The sequence below is a fragment of the Nylanderia fulva genome, unplaced genomic scaffold (genome assembly GCF_048542155.1).
Source record: "Nylanderia fulva isolate GAGA-0341 unplaced genomic scaffold, ASM4854215v1 Scaffold13, whole genome shotgun sequence".
NCBI classification, from domain to species: domain Eukaryota; kingdom Metazoa; phylum Arthropoda; class Insecta; order Hymenoptera; family Formicidae; genus Nylanderia; species Nylanderia fulva.
This window is the reverse complement of record NW_028189518.1, coordinates 20796-42455: the sequence shown is the minus strand read 5'-3', so window position 1 is coordinate 42455 and position 21660 is coordinate 20796. Positions and strand designations below refer to the sequence as shown.

At 39.0% G+C, this 21660-nt stretch overlaps 1 protein-coding gene across 4 annotated transcripts in view; it reads left to right on the top strand.

Moving 5' to 3' along the window:
• The window catches only part of LOC114932392 (serine/threonine-protein phosphatase 4 regulatory subunit 1), a 113123-nt gene that overhangs the window by 82892 nt on the left and 8571 nt on the right, over positions 1 to 21660 (top strand). For all 4 annotated transcript variants that reach the window (XM_029304554.2, XM_029304558.2, XM_029304555.2 and 1 more), the window contains one exon: positions 15699 to 15811. In XM_029304554.2, coding sequence (XP_029160387.2) covers positions 15699 to 15811 — 113 coding nt within the window. The remainder of the gene's footprint in view (positions 1 to 15698; positions 15812 to 21660) is intronic.

Genomic DNA, 21660 nt, shown 5'->3' with positions numbered 1-21660 from the left:
CACGTGTGATACAAATATATATATATATATATAGAAATAAGGATGTTTTTAGTTGAAAATTGCCGAAGATGCACCGGTATGTGCACCGCAATGCCGGTAAGAATCCGTCGCGAATGATCACAAAGCACGGTGTTCTTAGGGGAGAACCGAATACTCAATAAACATCGCGTACACGCACGCACACCGAGGAACACGTCGTTTCCTCTCCGTCTTCTTCCTCGGTCGCTCCTTTTTCAGCGAGGGCAACGGGGCCGGTGCCTCCGGTGTGTGCATGTGCACACGACGAGGACGGACGTGGAGGAGCGTCTGAGCGGCCGCAGACCGCCATGACAGAGCGGAATGCATGAGAACGCGGAGCTACTGACCCTCTCTCCTTCCCCTTCCTCACCTCTCCCCTGCGTACGCTTCTCTCATATCCCATAACCCCTCAGAGACCCCTTTCACCCCTTCCTTCTCTCCCTTGCGTTTTCCTTCGTCTCGCTCTCGACCCTTTTTTTATTTATATGTATATCTTTAATCTCGTATCAATCTCTCGCTCGCCGAAACCGCGCATCCGGGCTTTTAATCGCGCCGATTCGGAATTATCCCGGACAGCGCGCTCGTTCCTTCGGCTTATCCCACGTTCGCGTCGCGATACGTCTTTTGACGCGCATCTTATTCTTCCTTTCTCTCTCTCTTTCTCCCTCCGTATCGTTAATTCGGCCGAGCGCGCACATAATTGACTCGTACGGGCCGAGTAACGCGCGAGCGCACGTCGTCGTCGGAGATAAGGAAAGAGATAGATCGGGACGCGAGAGATGCTTTTGCTTCTTTATATATGCACAACCGCGGCCGAACCTTTTTTTGATACATGTGTTTGATAAATGCTTTCCTGAAAAATTGCCTGTGATTTCGTACAGGTATTTTTTATTAATCACAAGACTCGTTAGAATAATACTAAGATAATTAAAAAAAGATCGGAATATTTTTTTTTATTTTATACACGGAGAGAATTTTCTCTTAGAATTTACCCTGAAAATCGTGGTAATCGCGGGACAATATATATGGTATAAGAATTTTTGGAGTTTCTCTAATGTTGACCATAATAAAAATATTATAATATGTACATATACAATGTATTTTTATTAATAACAAAATTATTAATATCTACATGGTAAAATTAATGGAACATTTTACATCTTATCGTGTAGATATTAATTGTTTCATGATTTTTCTTCATTTACACACAAATATATATTTACTTGTACGTCCAGTGTGTGAATAATAAATTTTTGACATTTCATCGCGAGATAAAGTCGCATGTCGAGTCTCACGTGAGAACGCGTTTCGCAGACGTTGAAGGTTGCGACTCGTGGAGAAGGTGTTCGACGAACACCTCTCGAGACATTGTTCTAGAAAATCGACCCCGGCAAGTGGACATGTACTGAAACTAATACTAGGACTAGCGCGAAAGCTACTCGCCTCGCCTCGACGAGACGAGACGCGACGCGACGAATACAGGTGCACACATTGGACATTTTCTGTCGGTAGTTGTCGTGTGCCAATCGGTCACATAACGGTCGCACGGTCGTAACACGACCGCCGCTGTCGCCGCCGACATGACGTCAGGAGATCGACGACCGTGTATCCACGTCGCCGCGACGGTCATTCATACGACTCGATGGAAGCCCGCGCGCTGGAATCTGAGGCGAGGAATGTGACAGGAAATAGTCGCATGCTCGTCGTCGCGCCGTGTCGCGCAACAAAAATTCATATATCGACTTTTACACAAGTTGGACGATCGCATGCACTGCCGCTGCATCTTTCGAGCTTGACCAAATTAGAAATATATTGTAGATATGATCGGTAAGGTTCGGTGTATTTTTTATACACGGAATTTCTCTTCGAATTTATACCGTGAAAATCGTGGGACCGTATATGGTATTGCAAGAAGAATGAGTTTCTCTGATTAGATATATAAAATATTTTCTGAAATATATAGTAAATATTAATCAGAGAAACTCTCATAAAATTCTTCAAATACCGTATTGTACCGCACGATTATCATGATTTTCAGGGTAAATTCCAAGAGAAAATTCGCTCCGTATATAAAATACGTAAAATGAAAAAAAGATATATCGCACATAAAATGACGAAGAAAAAAAATGTTTTTCTCTGCTCGCAATTTTTCCCGAAATAACGAGGCGATTCGATCGAGTCGACGAGCGCGCGCGATGGCATTATTTGGAAATCGCTCGCTGGTTTACACGAATGTCCGCGGCTTTATTGGCTCGCGCGATCCCCGTAATCGAATGAAAAGACTCACGTTAATCGCGCGTAACCGCCAACGGGCTACATCGGTAATAGTAGAGGAAAGCCGTGCGAGAAGCGTGCAATAAAGTCCCGAGCGCGACTTAATACCGCGGCGACGGAATACTCTCTGCTCCTCTCGTTGGGTCGTTGACTCTATGTGTTTCTTCTTTCTTCGAATCCTGGGGGCCCCCACAGTCTCTCGTACCAGATCCTCTATACCTTTGCTCCTCGCACACGCTCTCCCGACTAAATCCGTCCCTGCAGCGGTCTCCTCCTCCCTTTTTCTCTCTTTCTCTGTTCTTTCCGCGCCGTACCTTTTCTACCTTCTCGCTCTTTCCCCCCGGTCGTTTTTCTGTCGGCATGCACTTCTTCGTTCCTGCTAGACGGTAAACAACGCGCCACGCCATTCCTACTTCTCCCATTCATATCTCCCGCGAGCGTCTCTCCCGAATTATTAAGATGCCGCCGCGTTCCAGGAGCGTACGAGTGAATGATGTTGACCGTCATCGACGCGAGCTTTATTTATTATTTTTTTTTTTTTTTCATCGGTATAACGAATTGCAAGATCAAAACTTTGTTTTCGTTCCATTGACGCCAATTTTTAATTTTTTATTCGTACGAATTGATATCTCTTCTTCTTAATGGGAAAAGCTTCTTGTGTGAAAGGTGTCATCTGGAAAAAGATTTAAGAAGGAATTGTTGTTCTCTCCAAAGATACCGATTCTGTATAGATTTACATCACCGTTTTCCGCCGCTTAATAATTTATGAAGTGCATTTGGTGCAGTATTTTGCGTCATTGGAGCTATGAATCACTAATGCCTACACTTGACTCTTTGAACTTGCTGCTAATGCAAGATAGACGTATCAATGAGAATGGCGCTCGTAACTGATGATATTTTCCAATTACAACTGGTCGTCATTTTATTGCACTCACAGATGCATTATTTTAATAACCGAAATTATGCATTCACGATCGCCACTATCTGTAACGTCAAAAATTCCGACTCGGTTCCAATGAAAAGAATTTGGTATAATTTTCTCATAATATAATTTGTAATTATTTTTTACGGCATTATATTTTTTTGGCAGCTTTTCGCTTCTCGCTCATCTCGATTCCCCGAAAATCCCGCTCTTTCGGCATCGCGAATCAATACTTTTCTCCGATAACCGCCTCGGGAGGGACCGTTCAACAGGTGCTCGCTCGCTTCTCGGTCGAGAAGAATACCGCCGAGAGGAGAGAGCAGGCGCGAGAAAAGACGAGGAGAGAGAGAGGAGATCGATGAAGAAAAAGAAGATGCTAATTGGAGCGGGCTTGTAGCGTCCAGCAGCGCGTGTTAACACGACTTCCAGATATTCAACGTGCTCTCTCTTTCTCCTTAGCCCTCGCGGACGAATATCGCCTGTTGTAGTAGGTGCTTCCGGCTAGAAGTCGGCTTTTTCAAAGAGGTATCCTTTGGAAGTGGAACGCGCCATTTGGGTTGAGAATGTCCGAAACGCGTTCTTAGGTTTGCGCGGGAAAAACGAGAATGCGAGGAAAAGGATTCTCACAAAGAAACTATGAATGACTCCTCGTGACATCTTCATTCTGCGTTTCTTCCCTCCTATTTCGCGTTCTCCTCTTTTTTTTCTCTCGCCCGTCTATTCTTCTTTTCAATTTTGAACATTTTTCCTTCTCGAGCGTACACCCGGATCCTCGACAAATATTTGCACGAATTCGAGCACGACCGCTCGTAAATTAGAGGACCAGCGAGGAGAGAAGAAGAGCTTTGAAATTCTTTAGGGCCGCGCCCTAAAGAATTGGACCCTCTGGGCCCTCGTTGCCCCCTCCTTTGGACCCGTCATCCATTACCCTCCGTACGTCGGCACTTTTTTCTTTCTTCTCCTTCGCTCTCGAGAAGTCTTTGGTTTCGGCCCATGGCGGAAAATTAAAACAGCGTCAGCGAAGCCCAGAGGCTTCGAATTAGGCATCAATCCGCGTCGCCTTTGCTCCGTGACTCGTCGCGCGTTCTCCGAAATTCGTTCTCTGAATCATCGCCCGTTGAATCACGATCGCCCTTGGGTCTCTCTCTCTCTCTCCCCGAGTTTATTAGATTCCGTCGCTAATTGATGCCTGCCGAAACTGGGCCTAATCGGGCGAGATTAGGAGCTAACGAGCGGCGAACGATAAGTGTACACCAAGTTTCTCGAAGTCGATTATTTTTCGGCCGCAATTATCTTCACGCACGTCGTCCGTTCGAATTTTTACAGTCGGAAATCGGTATGGATGGAAGAGTGACTCTCTTGCAGTAGGAAATGACTCGTTCATCCATGTTTTGTCGCATCATAAGTTTTAATATTGTAATGTACATGAGTCACCAGAGTTTGATGATGGGAAGTTATACCATATCTATCATTTCCGATTGGGGGTAATAAAAGTAATAACAAATTATCTTTCTGCAATCGTCGTGTTAGTCATTAATCGTTCAAAAAAAAATTCATCATAATGTTATCATAGAAAGACAATTTCCAAGTATTTTTTTTTTTTTTTTTTTTTTTAATCGATATATGTTCATGAAAAATGAGGATCCGTAACCGAGACAGCGCGCCGTGTCCAAAACTGGTGCATAAGACATCTTCAAGATCTTTTTTAAATATCTTGGGACATCGTGCACCAATTTTGGACACGGTGCTATCCGGGTGGTTTTTTGCATACTCGAGGGTAGAAAAAGAGAGACGGAAGAAGAAGAAGCGATTTCTACGATGCTGCGTGCGATCCACGCAGCATCGTCGTAGTTATACAAGAGAGTGAGAGAAGGGCGAGAGGAAAACTGAGGGCTACGAACGACGCGGAACGGGGATGACGGCGAGGAGGGGAGAGGGAGCTGGCGTCGGGGGTGGGGGCAGTGGCGATGTCCTAGCGAAGGTCACGGCCGGGAATGCGGTTTACGTCCGTCGGTCCAAAGTGGCGTGCCGCGTTGCGGAGCTCTTTCTTTTCTCTCTCCTTCCATCCATCTCTCTCTCTCTCTCGGTCTCGCTCTCCCTTCGCTTTTCTGCCCTCTCGGATACCGCTACTCCCTCCTCATCCTCCCGTTCTCCATCGCTTTCGCCGCTATCTCTCTTCTTCTCCTCGGACCTCGGCGCAGACTGCAGGAATGCACCAAATGCACCGCGCTGACCGATGCCCGTTCCACCGCTTCCACTTGTTTACTTCGGCCGTTTGCCTCTCCCTAAGTCCTCTCTCTCTCTCTTTCTCTCTTCGTTCCTCCTTCGCGGTCCTTCGTTTCTTTTTTCTCCGGTCGGCTACTCCGCCTCCGCGGGCCACTCTCTCGCATCCTTTACATCGTTTCTGCCGCCGCCACTCCCGGGAACGGTCCGTTTCTCTACCACCGTGTTTTGCGTGTCTTCTCTCTTCTTTCTCCTCCACGCCCTCGCGATACGCACGCATACACGCGTGTATGCGTGCGGATCGGTACGCAGAACAAGTACGCAGTTGTCGTTGCCCTCTCGTTTTCTCTTTCCTTCTCGTCCACCGAGATCGGTCTACTCTCCATTGGCCTTCTTTGCACGTGTCCTTCGATCGCACTTCCTTTTACGCCCGAACTCCCGTTCATGGGAACGCGACCCGAGCGAGATATCGATTGTCGATCCGCGTGGCCTCGATGCTGCTGATATCAGGATGGTCTTCTGCGTTTCGGAGTCCATCTTCACTTTCTACTCGAAAATTTCTTTATTTTTTTTTCCCTACATATTTTTATCTACCGTATAAAAATCTAACGGTTAATCGGAAATTCGTTTCCTAAATTTGTAGAATTTTGGTTTATATAGAAGTACTGCGTATGTAATTGATATAATTTTTTCTCTTATTAATATTTTTTATCGTGGGAAATATTGATCGGAGAAACTTTTATAAAATTCTGTCCGTGTATTTAATGTAAAGCCTTGCTCCATTTTGTAATTACATAAATTTCTCTGACATTTTTATAATTCACAAGAGAATATATTCAAACCTCTCAATTTTTTAGTTAAATTATTAATAACGCAAACACGCGACCTAAATAATCTCTACTCCCTAAACTCCTCTAAACTTGAAGAAAAAAATTATTAACAAAAAATTTCTCATTCAAAGGTAAACGAAATGAATTTAGCGATCGAGGCGCACCTTATAATTAACCGCGCAAAAATTTCGGCGAGTCTTAAGCTGCGCGTCGCGCGAATGCGAATATGAACCGTAATAAGAATCTGGCGGAGCCAGCTGACGCGAAATCACAGGGTGCAGAGACCTCGGTAGAGATTTGACAAACTCCCTTTCTCTCTCTCTTTCCCCTCTCCTCCCCCTTTCGACCTCGTCTCGCACATCCCCGCTCTATTCTCGTCTGTCTCTTTGGCCCTGACCCACCCAAAGGATGCAGTCACCCCGCGTGTATGGCCGACGGGATGCGTCCGGAGGAAGGGGAGAGAAAGGGAGAAGCGGTCTCCGAACCGCGTCCGTAACTAGGAGGAAAAGAGACGCGAATGTTACGCACGCACACACACATGCACGAGGGGGGAAACGGAAGGAGGAGGGTGTGCACGCCATAGTGCTCGCGTGTGCACGCGTAAACATGAAAAAGAGAGAAAGAGCGCGACGGGGTTCAGAGGGGGTGCGTTACACAAATCAATACCTACGCTGAATCCCGCGTGTGTACCAGCCGTGCACGACGCACGAAACGTGTCACCCACCGACCCAAACCCCATGGACGACATAGCAGCTGCACACGCGGCCCGGCATATGTCGTCGCGCGATCGCGCCAAATCTTAGATCCCTCTCTTTTTTATTTTTTTTTATTTTTTTTTTTTACAGGTCATCAAGTATTGTTTGATACCTATATACGGAATTTTCTTTTAGAATTTACTCTAAATCATTGCAATCGTATAGGACAAGTATTGGTATTGGAAGAATTTTATAAAAGTTTCTCCGATTAATATTTATTGCAAAAAAAAAAAGATTAATATCTAACGCAATAAGATATAAAATATATTAATAAGGGAAATTCTTTACCATGATTTCTATAGGGTAAATTCTAAGAGAAAAGTCTCCCTTCGTAAAGCGCGCGATAAACAATCTCGCAGAAATTCTGCCCCGACTTTCTTGCAATTTAAATGGCCAGTTTAATAATGAATAAATTAAAGTAAATATTTTCTGTGGGAAGATATGTAGTTGTATCAATTTTTTATATATTTTATTTTCATTATTAATATTTAAAATTGAATGTTAATTATACACATCAACGTGTGTACATTAGATTCTGTTGATTTTTCAATGAATCGTATTCTTCCTCGACATCGAACGAACTATAGTGTGCAATAACGATTCCGATAACGATTCTTCCGCATAGAGCAAATTTCTAATTTGCTTTCGTAACACGGATCGAGGTCGACAATGACGACGACGATGATGGCGACGGTGGCCGTAACGAGAACGACGATCTCGGGCATCCGGTATTGTGTCGTATTACGAACGGAAGATTCACCTTCGCGAAGCAGACGTCATATCGATCGATTCATCGATATATCTCAAACTGTATTTCTGCTAAAAAAAAATACAGATGCTTTTACAAATATTTTAAATGACATCAACATACTTTCTTTTTTTAATCCATCTCCACACGCATTTCTAGCATTCAAATCGCTTCTAAATACATTTTCTAATACCTACACCGAGAGAATTTTCTTTTAAAATTTACTCTGAAAATCATTGCAATCGTGGGGCAATATGATATTGAAAGAATTTTGTAAAAGTTTCTGATTAACATTTATTACAATAAAAAATAATATCTAACACACCGTGTAGGTATTAAAAAATACACATGCTTGGACATATTAATTTAGATAAAAAAAGGCTCGGTCGGAAGAAAGAATGTGCATTTTGAGTTTGCGGTAGAGACGCGTTTTCTGCGCCGCATCGTGTAACCGCGCCCTCGGCGCGACGCGACGCACTCGCCGCTTATCCGATACTCCTCCGATCCCGGTACGTGTGTGCGTGCGTTCGCGGCGGCGACGTCTCTGGCGGAGATGGTGGTGGGAGACTTCATTCAGTGCACCTCTCGCTCGCCGCTACGCGCATGCGCCCGCCGGCTGCGCGTACACACGCTACTCACGCTGCCTGTCTCCCCTTCCACTCCGACGACGACCACGGAGACGCGATGTTCCCTTGCACGCGCGCGCGCGCGTATGTACATATATCGTTTATGTACACGAATACGCGCGAATAATGCGCCTAGTAGCGTCTTCGCTCGCGCGGTGTCTTTCTCTCCTCCTGCATCTCTTCGCGTACGTATTATCTGCCTATGTAGAAAAGAATGCGCGTCGCAAAAGAGAGCGAATGCACGCGTGAGAGGAGGTCAAACGCGAGGACCACACGCCGTGTTGCGCTATCATGCAAACGAAAATTCTATCTCTTTGTTTTTTGTTTAATTAAAAATATATTTTAATATTACGCTTTAATAATAAACACAGTTGTAATAAGACGCCACGTGCGATACGTCGAGATATTGAAAGCTTTTATCGCGATGCTCCATTTACGTTGATATTACTTTAATGAGGAGTGACAGTAGTATTGGTAGTGAAGATGACCTAGAAAGAGGGAGGAATTCGATGAACGATAAACTGTTAAAATTGTTATCTCGGTATAATGACCGTGTTCCTTCCTTGTCTTTTTTTCTGGAAGACAGAGAGTCTTAAGACTCGATGTATTTGCTTTATTTTTAATTGCGAAGAGTCATCCGCGTGACAGTAATTAACGCTACTTAATATCTGATGATTAAGTATATTTTAAGCAAATATCAGGCAAATTCATTAATGTCAATAATAATACACTCCAGCTGCAGATTCATTAATTAGGTCTCCCCAATTTCACGTAATACGATAAATACGTGAAAGATTCGCAAATCGTAATTTAAGCATTAAGATAAATGATTGATACGAAAATAGACATGAATCGGCAACAAAATTAATTACGCGAAGTATCATAAAATAAATATTTAAAAGCAAAATGTTATACAAAATTCTCGAGCTCTAGAGCTATTTTTTTTTCTTTCTATAAGCTTCTTATCACGAATAATGACAATTCAGATCAGAGTTCTACTTAAATAGAGTTGTGAATTTATAAAATTTATAAATGAAAAACAGTGAAAATTTTTACAAAGGAAACAGTTTTATCGAATAATTTGCGCCACATTAATTTTGAATATAATTTCAATTAAATACATCAGTGATAAACAATCAAAATTATATAAATTAGATTAGCAATTTCGTAATTCTATTATTGCAAGAATAAACTAAGATAATTGAAAGAACAAGTTTCTCTGATTATTATTTATCACAATAAAAATATTAATATCTATACCACAATAATAAGATATAAAATATGTTTGATTAATTTTATTAAAATGTTAAATATTAATAAGAGAAACTTATAAAATTGTCAGGGTTAATTCTAAGAGAACATTTCGTATATGTACACTTTGCTGAATTCCGCATTAATGCTACAAAACAATACAAATTATCCAATGGAAATTGAGAAAAAAATGTATATTTATATATATATATATATATTAATTATTTATGACACGAGCTTAAAATATAAAAAATGTTATAATTATTGATAAAAATTGTTCAACACAATGCAAGGATTATATAGTAGGTCAATGTCTTCTTTCCTGAAGATTTTTGGCCGCGCATCTTAAAGAGCTCGACAATGCGGTGCTACCGATGCGCTGCATACAACGTGGCGCATCGACGAATTCGAACGGGCCGAGCGAGCGTGTGTGCGCCTGTGCCCAGGAGAGAGAGAACGTTGCGGTCTCGGTATAAGTGAGGCAGAATGCACTCTCTGACGTAGGGCCCCGTATTGCCTGGCGCAGCGCGCGCGTTGCATTCCCCCGCGGTGCATTGACTTCGCATCCCCTCCAGCGCTTCGGCCAGCGCGTCGCCACCCTCTTCGTCTTCCCTCTCCCTTGATCTCATTCCACCGGTCCTTCCCTTTCTCTCCCTGTTCTGCATCCTTTTTCCTCCGCCTCTCCCTTGTTCGAGCCTTCTCTCTCTCTCTCTTTCTCTCTTTATCTCTCCTTTGCGTCGGGTTCTTCCATGCCGCCGGTCATATCGTCGAACCCCTCCTCCCCTTCTCACCCCCTCTGTCGGTGCAAACGCTTCCCGGCACAACAACAACATTCCTTCTCCTCCATAGCCCGTTCGTGGCACTGAGACTCCGGCTACCAGACTCGTCTCTCTCTCTCTTTCCCCGTCTTTTTTTTTTTTTGTCTTCTTTTTCTTGCCTTCTCTTTCCTCTTGTTTTTCCTTCGTCGTGTTCTTCTTCCTCATCTTCTCGCGTGGCGTCTTCGCGCGGGTGAAAGGAAGAGACGGAAAGCCGCGGCTGTGTGTTGTGAACGGCTCCGCAAAACTGGTCGCCTGCGAATCGCATGTCCGTCCTGATGCACATCGGACAAGTTTTGCCGCGCTCAGTTTCGCCGCGTATCTCGTTCGATATATCGTTCGAGCTTTTTTCTTTCGAAAACTCGCGGCGGGAAAACGCAGCGAAAGTAGTCTCGACTGCGACGCGAATCTGGTCTCTCAACCGCGCATGATCCTTTCGCGAAGCCTTCAACGTGGATTCAATTGAAGAAAAGTGAACTCTAACAGAAATTTGTATTATTAAAATTCTACATTTTTTAATTATTTTTTATCTATTTTAGAAAAAAATGTCAAAATTATAAGTAGAAGATATATATATATATATATCGAAAACTAAATTTCTTGGATAATTTTTTCTCTTTGATCCCATATTTCAGCAAACAATTAATGAACATGGCTCGCGCTTGTATTGTTTAGCATCTCCCATTATGACGTGAAAACAAATCAGTGGCTCAAGGAGCGATTGCATCCTAATTAGAGAGCTCGGAGATTCTCTCTCAATTAATTAACGGATTTTATTGTCATTGATCGCGTGATTGTTATCTCTTTCTCTTTCTCTCGTTCGGTGGGCAGAAAAATTCTTCCACGCGCTACGGGTTGCACCTGCCCAGCTTTCTAGGCGGGAATTCAAAGACAGCACGATCTTATCGGGCTGTATACAAGGCTTAAACCTGCAGAATGTTCTTAGGGAGATACGTGCTAGGACGCAGGTGTCTGGAGAGACTAAGGAGGGACCCGGGATCATCGGCCACGAAATATTTGTTCGCTGCAATAAAAAAGGAGCGCGAGTTGCTCTTGCTCTTTTCTTTAGTTCCCTGTCGTTCACTGACATTATTCTTTGTAACATTTGATGCGCAGTCACTAACGCGCTCTGATCCTTTTTTGTGATCGTTTTCCAATGTGAATAGTTTCGCCGATTACTCAAAACGAGGGATCTCCGGATCCATTTTTCCAGCGTTTATTTTCCGGAATTTCAGAAATACAATACCTTTTTTTTAAAATTTGATTTTCTATAGAGTTGGGTTCCTACAGAAAACTAGAAACCACAATCAACTTGATATTTCGCTCTTGAAATTGTTGAAATTCTTCTCGTGTCTTCTTTATGGTAGTACCCGCCACATTTATTTTCTTGCCATTTATGGCAGTTAAATTGAAGTTTGCACTCTTGCACTTTCTCTTTTTTATGACATTTATATGTTTAATTTTGTTAGGAAATTCTTTGGCTCAGATATATTTTCCCGATTTCACTTTTTTCCTTTTTTTTTTTTTTTTACTGCATTAAATAAAACAATGGATTTTTTTGAAATGTTGGTGAAGTAACCCAAATAAATCTACACGATAAAAGACTATAAATGCTTTATTGAAATAGTTTTTTAAATACCATTGCTTTTACTTTATATTATATATTATAAATTTAAATTTGAAAGGAAAAGAATCAAAGATTTATTCCAATTTTTAATTCTATTCTCACTTTTTCAAACACGTATAAAGCTTTTATGATGTCAGATTACAAAGTTTTTAGACTGATTAGTTTAACCTGATATTTTTACGAGAAAACTGAATTAATATTTATAATTAATGATACCTTTTTGTATTCCTGAAAAACCATATGTGAACAAAAAAATTTACTTAAGTTGCTTTCTTTTATTTTATATTACATTTTTATTAAAAGAAAGTCGATCGCCGGTAGAGTTCTCTTTGCAAAATTAATGAAAGACTTTTTTAGTGCATCAAAATTATACAATTTTTTAAAAGTCGAATAAGTATAAATATTTGTGACATCTAAAAATAAAGATGTCATGGAATTATTTTTTTATCGAAGAATCGGCATAGATTTATTTTTAATTTAAAGGAATGAAGGATAATGAATGATCGGTCCAGAGAAATTCTTTTACTTTTTATTTTAATCTTGATGAAATAAATTTAATTTGTCTCGACTATTGAGAATGAATTAATGCACGAAATAATAATAAAAATTATTTCCTTGATACCAAAAATATGAAGTTCTAGTATACAGTTTTATCATTCGCTCACTGATTAGATGAATTAAACAGCAAGAATAAATAAAACGAAAAGACGATTTTCTCCTTGATTTTCCTTCGATGTCTTTGAAAACTCGATGATTTTTGATTCGCATTATCGATCTATTATCGATGTTAGCGTTCAAGTTTCTTTCGATCTTGCGGCATATTCAATCTATCAATATTAATGAAGAGGAATCCTCGTCGGCTGTAGTGGTTCCTAAAATCAGCCCTCCTTTGTACATATATATTATATATATAATATATACATCGTATATATATATATATATGTATCTCGCCAGAAGGGGAGGAAGAAAACGCCGTGTTCTTTATCGATCTTCGCGAAGTACGGCGATCATGCGCGTGGTAGGCCGTTAGGAAAGTGTCAGAGCGGCGTGTACTTCAATTTTGGACCAGCGGGTGTCTAACATGGGTCTGAGCGAAAGCAACCCTAAGTCGTCGCCCCGCGGACATACATAGAATAAGTATGGATGACAATAAGGAACTGTCGGAGGGTGGGTGGTGGTGAACGCGCATGACGTTTTTCGTCCAACAAGCGCACTTGGTGCGCCGAGTCGAAAGTTAGCGCGAAGAAAGCCGCGGCAAAGCTCGCTCGCTCGCTCGCCCCCGAAAATTCTGCATGGAACGAACTTCTTCATCTTCGTCTTCGCCGCAGCGGTCGGCGGCCATATTTGCGCCAGAATGGTAGGCGTTCACAGGCGGTACCGTCTGCTCGCTTGTTCTCCAACTGCTTTGGAGAACGCTTCTGCCCCACTCGCCGTCGTGTTCCTGGTGGGGCACCGTCGACGATGTTCCGTTGGTGTCGCCTCCACCATCCGTCCGTCCATCCCTTCCGCGGCCTCGCGATCCCACTCGCACGCATTTCTCGGCGCTTCTGCGAGAGGGGAGTTCGCCCTGTCGATGCCGAAGTGGAGGGAAAAGTTGCGCCGGATGGGGAGGCACAGATGATGGGCTCTCTCTCTCTCTCTTTCTCTCAGGGTGGTGGGAACGCAGTAGCGACGTGATCAAACTACGGCGGCGGCGGCGATACTTCGTCTTCCACTTCCTGCTCTTCGTCTTCGATTCCACTCGTCGAGGAGGACGGCCGCCGCCTTCATGGCCCGCGATGATGGTGCGCTGGCCGCAAACGTCGTCTTCGTCGTCATCCTGACGCTTGTTTGCCTCGAATACTCCGTTTCTCTCTTCTTTTTCTCTTCATCTTCTTCTTCAGGAATACAAAGTTTTCGAGGGACGGCCGTATCCCGGAGCCTAACTCGGTTTATGTATTTCATTATATCGAACTTATTCGAGTTCGCTGGAATTTCAGGGAGCCGAATGCGCCGAGATACTCGCGCGAACCGGCGAGTATGAATAATTGATGAAGATAATCTGCCGCCTTGTTTGTACGTGTGCGAAATCCGCGGCGTTTGCTCTTATATTTTTCTTTTAGCGCTTTAACCGCTGGGTATACACCGTATCGTTAAGGTGGACACATGTTGCTTCTCGGTATCTTCTTTCAGACTCCTTTATCTTCTTTCTTCGGGCTCGAAGTTTGTGAAGAGATGCTGATTAAATCACGCTTATATTTGTGTGTTTAATTATCGAGTCCCGTTGAAATTTTAAATTAAGAACGTGAAGGGTTGGTAGACGAAACGGAAATAAAAATGCCAAGAATACAGGAAAATATGTGTATAAAGTTTATATTTGCACCTCTTTCTTTTAACAATTTAATATTGAACACATTTCTTTACTTGTGATTGTTAAAATGAAGACAAACTACTTCTAAATATCTTTAATTTTTATGTGTGTATGTGTGTGCATGATACACAATATAAAGCTTTTGCTATTTAAACACCCGATAACAAATTTTTTATGTATAATATAATATATAACAATATATAATTATACAGAAATATATAAAACTCTGTATAAGTTATTTGTATAAATTATATATAATTTTATATGACTTGTTATATTATTACACATATAATTTTATATATTAATGTTAGCTGATCTAATTACCATTAATATAAAATCATATATAATTATATATTATAATAAATAATAAGTATACATGTGAACTTTATATTGTTATATATAATTATATATCAAAAATTTTTGATCAGGGCAATTTTATTTTATTTTTATATTGACTAACAAATTCAGCTTAAAAATTAACCGTAGTATTTTATAGCATATATGCAATAAAAGTTGTTAGCGAATGGATGATATATGTGTTGTTAATTATAAGAAATAACGAATGATGTATCTTCGTAATTAAGCCTTAAATTAAAATTCTATTAAAATAAACTACAGAAAATTAATAAAAGAATGTGATTTTGATAATATTTTATTCTAATTGTTAATATTTTAGTATAGAACACGTTCGTGAAGTATTTGTATGGAGGTTCTGAGATACCCCATGTATCTAATATTAAAGCATAATAGATAATATTAAAGTAAAAGAGCGATCGTATAATAACTGCAAACATATATCGAAAATAATGCAAACCTCTAAAATGACTGTGAGTTAACTTATGAGAAAATCTTATCAGATTGTTAGCAACGGATAAAATTATCCATTGAATTTGTCGCTTCTTCGTCGCGATCGTGTATATTAATTTTAACTTAATTAAATTACTTACGCACGAATATATATAGAGCTACATAATTATTGAAATAGATATCTGTATTGGAAAATTAACGAACGTTAGGATTCCTTCGATAGTTGCTCGAATGTAATACACGTTAAAATCATTACTTATTTACGTCGAAAGCGTTGCGTTAATGAAGGAGTTTGCCTGTTTTTTTTTTAATCTTCACGTTTTATACTATCTGAGAAATCGAATAATAATAATTATTATTTTGTATCTCGACACATCCGAATCAACAGATGACGCGTAGAGTGACGTGTGTTCTAATGTATTTATCTTATGTCTTTATTTCCTGTGTTGCAGACAAATGGTGGGCCGCATATTGGTGGAGATGTTTCGCACGTCAGTCAACAATAATGTACCACTGATCGTCGATGAAGTTATGCATCATGTACAGCTTGTCGTCGACGATAACGGTAAGTCGCTGATCGATCGCCATTATTCATCAGAGCGAACACTAATAGCACACTTTTAAAGTGCACATCTTCAAATTGTCTCTCACGTACGTCAAATTGCGAATCGGGTACGATTGCTTAGACATTGCGGTAAATATGTTGTAGTGAATTTTTCTAAAGTATCTTTCGCAGCAATATACTTTTAGAATGCAATTTCATGACACTGCTTGTATGCAAACTTACGAGTATAAAGCAAATTTTTTTTTAAGTTTTTCATATGTGCCACATCACTCAACGAAGGGCGATTATGTTACGAATAAGGTTATTTTTTACTGCAAAAACATCGAACAAGACATGCAAAGATTGTTATTAATATTATTAGCAAATAAGCGACATAGCGTATGCCATTTAAAAGTTATATAAACATGGTCTCAATTTTGAGGAAGATATAATTAGGACATTTGTGCGCGCGCACGATCATGAGATTGATATGTAACTTGAACATAAAATTAGACACATTGAAAAGAATAAAATATATATGATCCACGAAAAACTAGATATTACTCGACACATTAACACATTTTTTACCAAAAATAAAACCTTAAAGAACTCTAAAAGATTTTCATAAAAGATTTTGCAGTAAAAATAAATTATGGAAAATATAGTTTCTTATGGTTTTCGATCTTCTGAGTGTTTCAAATTAAATTATACTGGCCAGTTAGGTCGAAAATTTCAATAAATTAATTAAATTACTTACGCACGAATATATATAGAGCTACATAATTATTGAAATAGATATCTGTATTGGAAAATTAACGAACGTTAGGATTCCTTCGATAGTTGGGCGATTATGTTACGAATAAGGTTATTTTTACTGCAAAAACATCGAACAAGACATGCAAAGATTGTTATTAATATTATTAACAAATAAGCGACATAGCGTATGCCATTTAAAAGTTATATAAACATGGTCTCAATTTTGAGGAAGATATAATTAGGACATTTGTGCGCGCGCACGATCATGAGATTGATATGTAACTTGAACATAAAATTAGACACATTGAAAAGAATAAAATATATATGATCCACGAAAAACTAGATATTACTCGACACATTAACACATTTTTTACCAAAAATAAAACCTTAAAGAACTCCAAAAGATTTTCATAAAAGATTTTGCAGTAAAAATAAATTATGGAAAATATAGTTTCTTATGGTTTTCGATCTTCTGAGTGTTTCAAATTAAATTATACTGGCCAGTTAGGTCGAAAATTTCAATAAATTAATTAAATTACTTACGCACGAATATATATAAAGCTACATAATTATTGAAATAGATATCTGTATTGGAAAATTAACGAACGTTAGGATTCCTTCGATAGTTGGGCGATTATGTTACGAATAAGGTTATTTTTACTGCAAAAACATCGAACAAGACATGCAAAGATTGTTATTAATATTATTAGCAAATAAGCGACATAGCGTATGCCATTTAAAAGTTATATAAACATGGTCTCAATTTTGAGGAAGATATAATTAAGGTTCATTATCGCACATTTTTTTGCACTTTTATAATCGCTTAATGTGAAAGGATTGGAGAAAATTCCGAGTCAAATCCTTTGCATCATGTTGTTGGCCTAAATGTGATTGGTTGCTATGATTTTTTACTTTGTGCTTTTCTGCTTTAATTTTTATTGATGCAAGTTTAATAATGAAATTTTCGACCTAACTGGCCAGTACAATTTAATTTGAAACACTCAGAAGATCGAAAACCATAAGAAACTATATTTTCCATAATTTATTTTTACTGCAAAATCTTTTATGAAAATCTTTTGGAGTTCTTTAAGATTTTATTTTTGGTAAAAAATGTGTTAATGTGTCGAGTAATATCTAGTTAATAAAAGAGATAATAATTCAGCACGATTTTTCATCTCGATTGTGTGTATGTTCTCCGAATTTTATCGATTATATTGATTTCCACGATGTTCATAATGTTTTATCGGTTATGTTAAAAAATTTCTAAAATTTTTCTCTTCCATCAACGCAGTCAAGACCATTAGACATTCTCTAACGAAATCGTACGTACTGGTTTTACTCTCTTCGTTTTTCGTAACCAATATTTGATAAAAACTGTATAAGCACAGTTATCGACTGCACGTTTTAAAGCTTGTTCTTATGTAATTCCCTCTTTTTATCAAAACGCGCCATCCACTTCGCTGGAAATTGAATTTTCTTTGAGCAGGCTTCGTTTAAATAACGTGCCGACCCGAAGGGAACGTTAATATTAGCAATATCAGCGAGTTCTTGACCGAGATTCAACAGAATGTGTAAAAAGATATAGTAGAACATCTCTTAAATGCTCCAAAAATCTTGCTTTTTATAAAAATAATATCGTGCATTTCGCGAGAAATCGACTGTACGGACTTCAACAGGAAAATATTCACGTGTCATCAATTGTCAGCAAATTTCCAAGAATAACTTTTTTCCTTTTTATACCGAAATAGCATCTTACGTTTCGCTACAAAATTGAACGCATCTTCTTAAATGGAGATCGCTTAAGTAACCACGCAGGAAACGTATAAATATCCAGCGACCGACTGCATCGGGGTTGTTTCTCGAGGGCGCGCGAGTCCTTTTTGTGGGGGTCCCGAGCGTGGGCGGGAAGCAAAAGCTGGTTTACAGTGAAAAATAAGCTCCATCCTTAGAGAAAACGAGAGAGAGAAAGAGAGAGACGTGTGCCCTCGCTTCCGGTAAGGCACGCGCCGTTGATGCCGGAAGTCGCGCTCGTGGATTCGGGAATACGACATTAAGCCGCCGCGATATTTATACAAAAGGGCACAACCCCCGATCTTAGACGTAAACCCACTCACTCTCTCCGTTCTTAATTTAAACCTCGCCATCTCCGGCCACGAAGAATCTTGCGTAAAAGCCGGCGTATGCTGGTACCAGGATCCACAGACCCTTGTAAGGGATTTTGACGCATGACACTTTTTTTGACAGCTGAGAGATACGCAAATCCTCTTTACGCATTATTTCTTACATGATCAAACTTCCTCGTGGATTATGAAAAAATATGAGAGGCAATGTTGATTACGGATTTTAGGAAGAATCTAATTTTCTGAATACTGGTTATTATAGGAAGTTTATTATAACATATTTATTAATTGACGAAATTTGGACGGAATTGAATGAAATTGACAGCTTTGTATGTAGATAATAAAAACCAGAATTAAATTTATTTTATGTAATTTAATTATTTAATATTTATTTTGTTTCTCATCGAGCCGTGTAAAAAAATTAATTCGAAGAATGAAAATATTGCAGTTTTATCGGAAATAAAATTATTTTTTTTGTAATGAAATATAAATTACACAAGAATTTGTTGGTGATAAAGTTCCGAGATGACAAAGCTTCGATTGATGTTTGTATTAATATAGAGAATATCTTTTGCGCTAGATATAAATCCAAACACATTTGGAGAGAGCAAATTTTATAAAACATAATTGCATTCCGGGATAAATTAAGTTAGAAATGATTTCGAAATTCGAAATATTTTGAATAAAACAAACATAGGCATATTTTTCCAATATATTAAATAAAATTTTTCTAAGTTAGAAAAATGAATATTACTTGCAAAAGATTAACAAGAAATATATCAATTTATCTACATCAATTGCTATTTTGTCAAATAATTTTCAATTAAAAATCAGATGGACTAAAGTATCGTGATTTTTGAAAAGAAATATATTCTAAAGTAGTAAGAAGATTATGAGTATAAAGGAAGAGAAAAATCGTTTTTACGAGGTTTTACAGTTTTCGGAGTTGTGAAAAAGACTTTAATGGTTATCGATAAATATCTTGATATATATCGATCCTCCTGAGCCTTTTTGAGAAAAATTCTTACCTGCTTCCAAGAAATACAAAATATTTTGACATGTCGAAACATGTCAATACGTGTTTCTCGAGAGTTGACTAGTTTCGATCGCTTTTCTTTTCTAGCAGGTTGTTGCAAATAAAATCGCGCTTAACAAATTAAAATTAATTGCCGATAATTATACGATATTTACATTAAACCTCAAAAAACGCAATATTTCACATCAAGAATATGTGTAATAAAAGTTAGCTATATATTTTAAACATTTTAAGAAGAACTCAAATTATTATATAAATGTAAAATAAAAATTAAGTTTACGGAAAGTTTATCGGATACATCCTACGTTTTATGTCGCTCGAGAAGAGTTGCTATAAATTATATTCCATTCTCTGATGATAACATATGAATATTATTTTAGAGAACGTAAAGAATAAATTAATAATAAAAGAGACAATTTTTCTAAACTATAAAACATTATTATATATCCGATATTTATGGATTCAACCATAAAAGAAGAAGAATCTTTGATGACAATAGAATTTTTATTACCTATAGTTCTTGGATCTCGTTATACAGTAGAAAATAATTTAACATTAAATCCCAAGAATATTCAATAAATTAAAAATTATAAATTACAAAAATTATATACATTTACAAAAAATATATTTTCTTTCTTTCACATATAATATTTATAAAAAAATTGACTTCGAGTTTAATGTAGAAGGTATGGTTGGAAGAATATTACACATGATGGAACGCCGTACATATGGATATTCATCCGGAAATCTTGAAATATAAGGGATGCGACGCGCTATATCCCGATGCAGAAGCACCACCCGAGAGACGGCAGTGTCCTATTTTTAGGGGCGATCCACGGAACATCTTGTCCGTAACACGTGCCACCGTATTTTTCCTATAGGGGACACGCGAAAGGGGCCGCGATGCAGCAACACCGGTTCACGATTCGGGGCACGCGACACCGATTTACGTATTTTTGGATGCTCGAGATACGCCTTCCGAAGGAGGAAAAAGTCGAATCTTTCTCTCCCCTACTCCTCGATTTTTAACGGGAACATTGATCCTGTAGTTGAAAATTAGGGGGTTCGAAACTGTGATAAAATCTCGATAGACTCAGAGCTCTTCGCCGCTGCAGAAGACGATTGTAATCTTTTTACTTACGTGTGACGGTCATTAAGAATTTACTTTTTCAATTATAAATGTAAATTTATTACATACGATTCTTTTTATCTTTGAACATAAATATATGCAGAGAAATAATTTCTTTCAGTACTTAATCGTATATCGCAGAAGAATATTCCTGAAATGTAAGAAACATAATCAGTTTAACGAATCATAATGTAAAAAGTGTTTATAAAGTTATTGATAAACAACTGAAAATTCCGAAGAGACCTGAGAAAGGTTATATTCTCTCATAAAGGTCTCTAACAAACCGAACCGTTTTCAGCAGGATATTTTTGACATAATTGGATGGCAAAGATATAAAATAAGCAGAAAAGGGAGGAAAAAGGTGATTGAGTTTAGTGATAAATGGACTCTAAGATGTGTAGATATGAGAGACGAAGAGAGTTTGTGAGTCGCTAGTTACGAGAGAGAGAGAGAGAGATCAAGAAAAAGGAATTTCCCAGCCTCCCTACAGAAAACCGGCGGGAAGAACCCCGAGGGAACGAAGTGTTGCAGTCCGAAAATGCGCATTTTTGCCCTCTCTTCCTGGCATTCTTTTTCTTCTCGCATATGTGCACAGTCAAGTCCCTTCTCCCCTTCCTTCGAACTTCTAGGTCTTTCTGGGCCTATCGTCCCGACCCAAATCCCTCTTCCAGGTCCATTTTTCTGTTGAGAATTTTTGGCTATTCAGGAAATTGGAATGTGGAAATGTGCTCTCGTTCTATTCTAAATCCTCCGCTGCGCAAGAACGGAGTCTTCTCGTGGAATTTCATTTTTGTGTCTACTTTGCCGAAAATTAGCCGGAGTCAGTCTT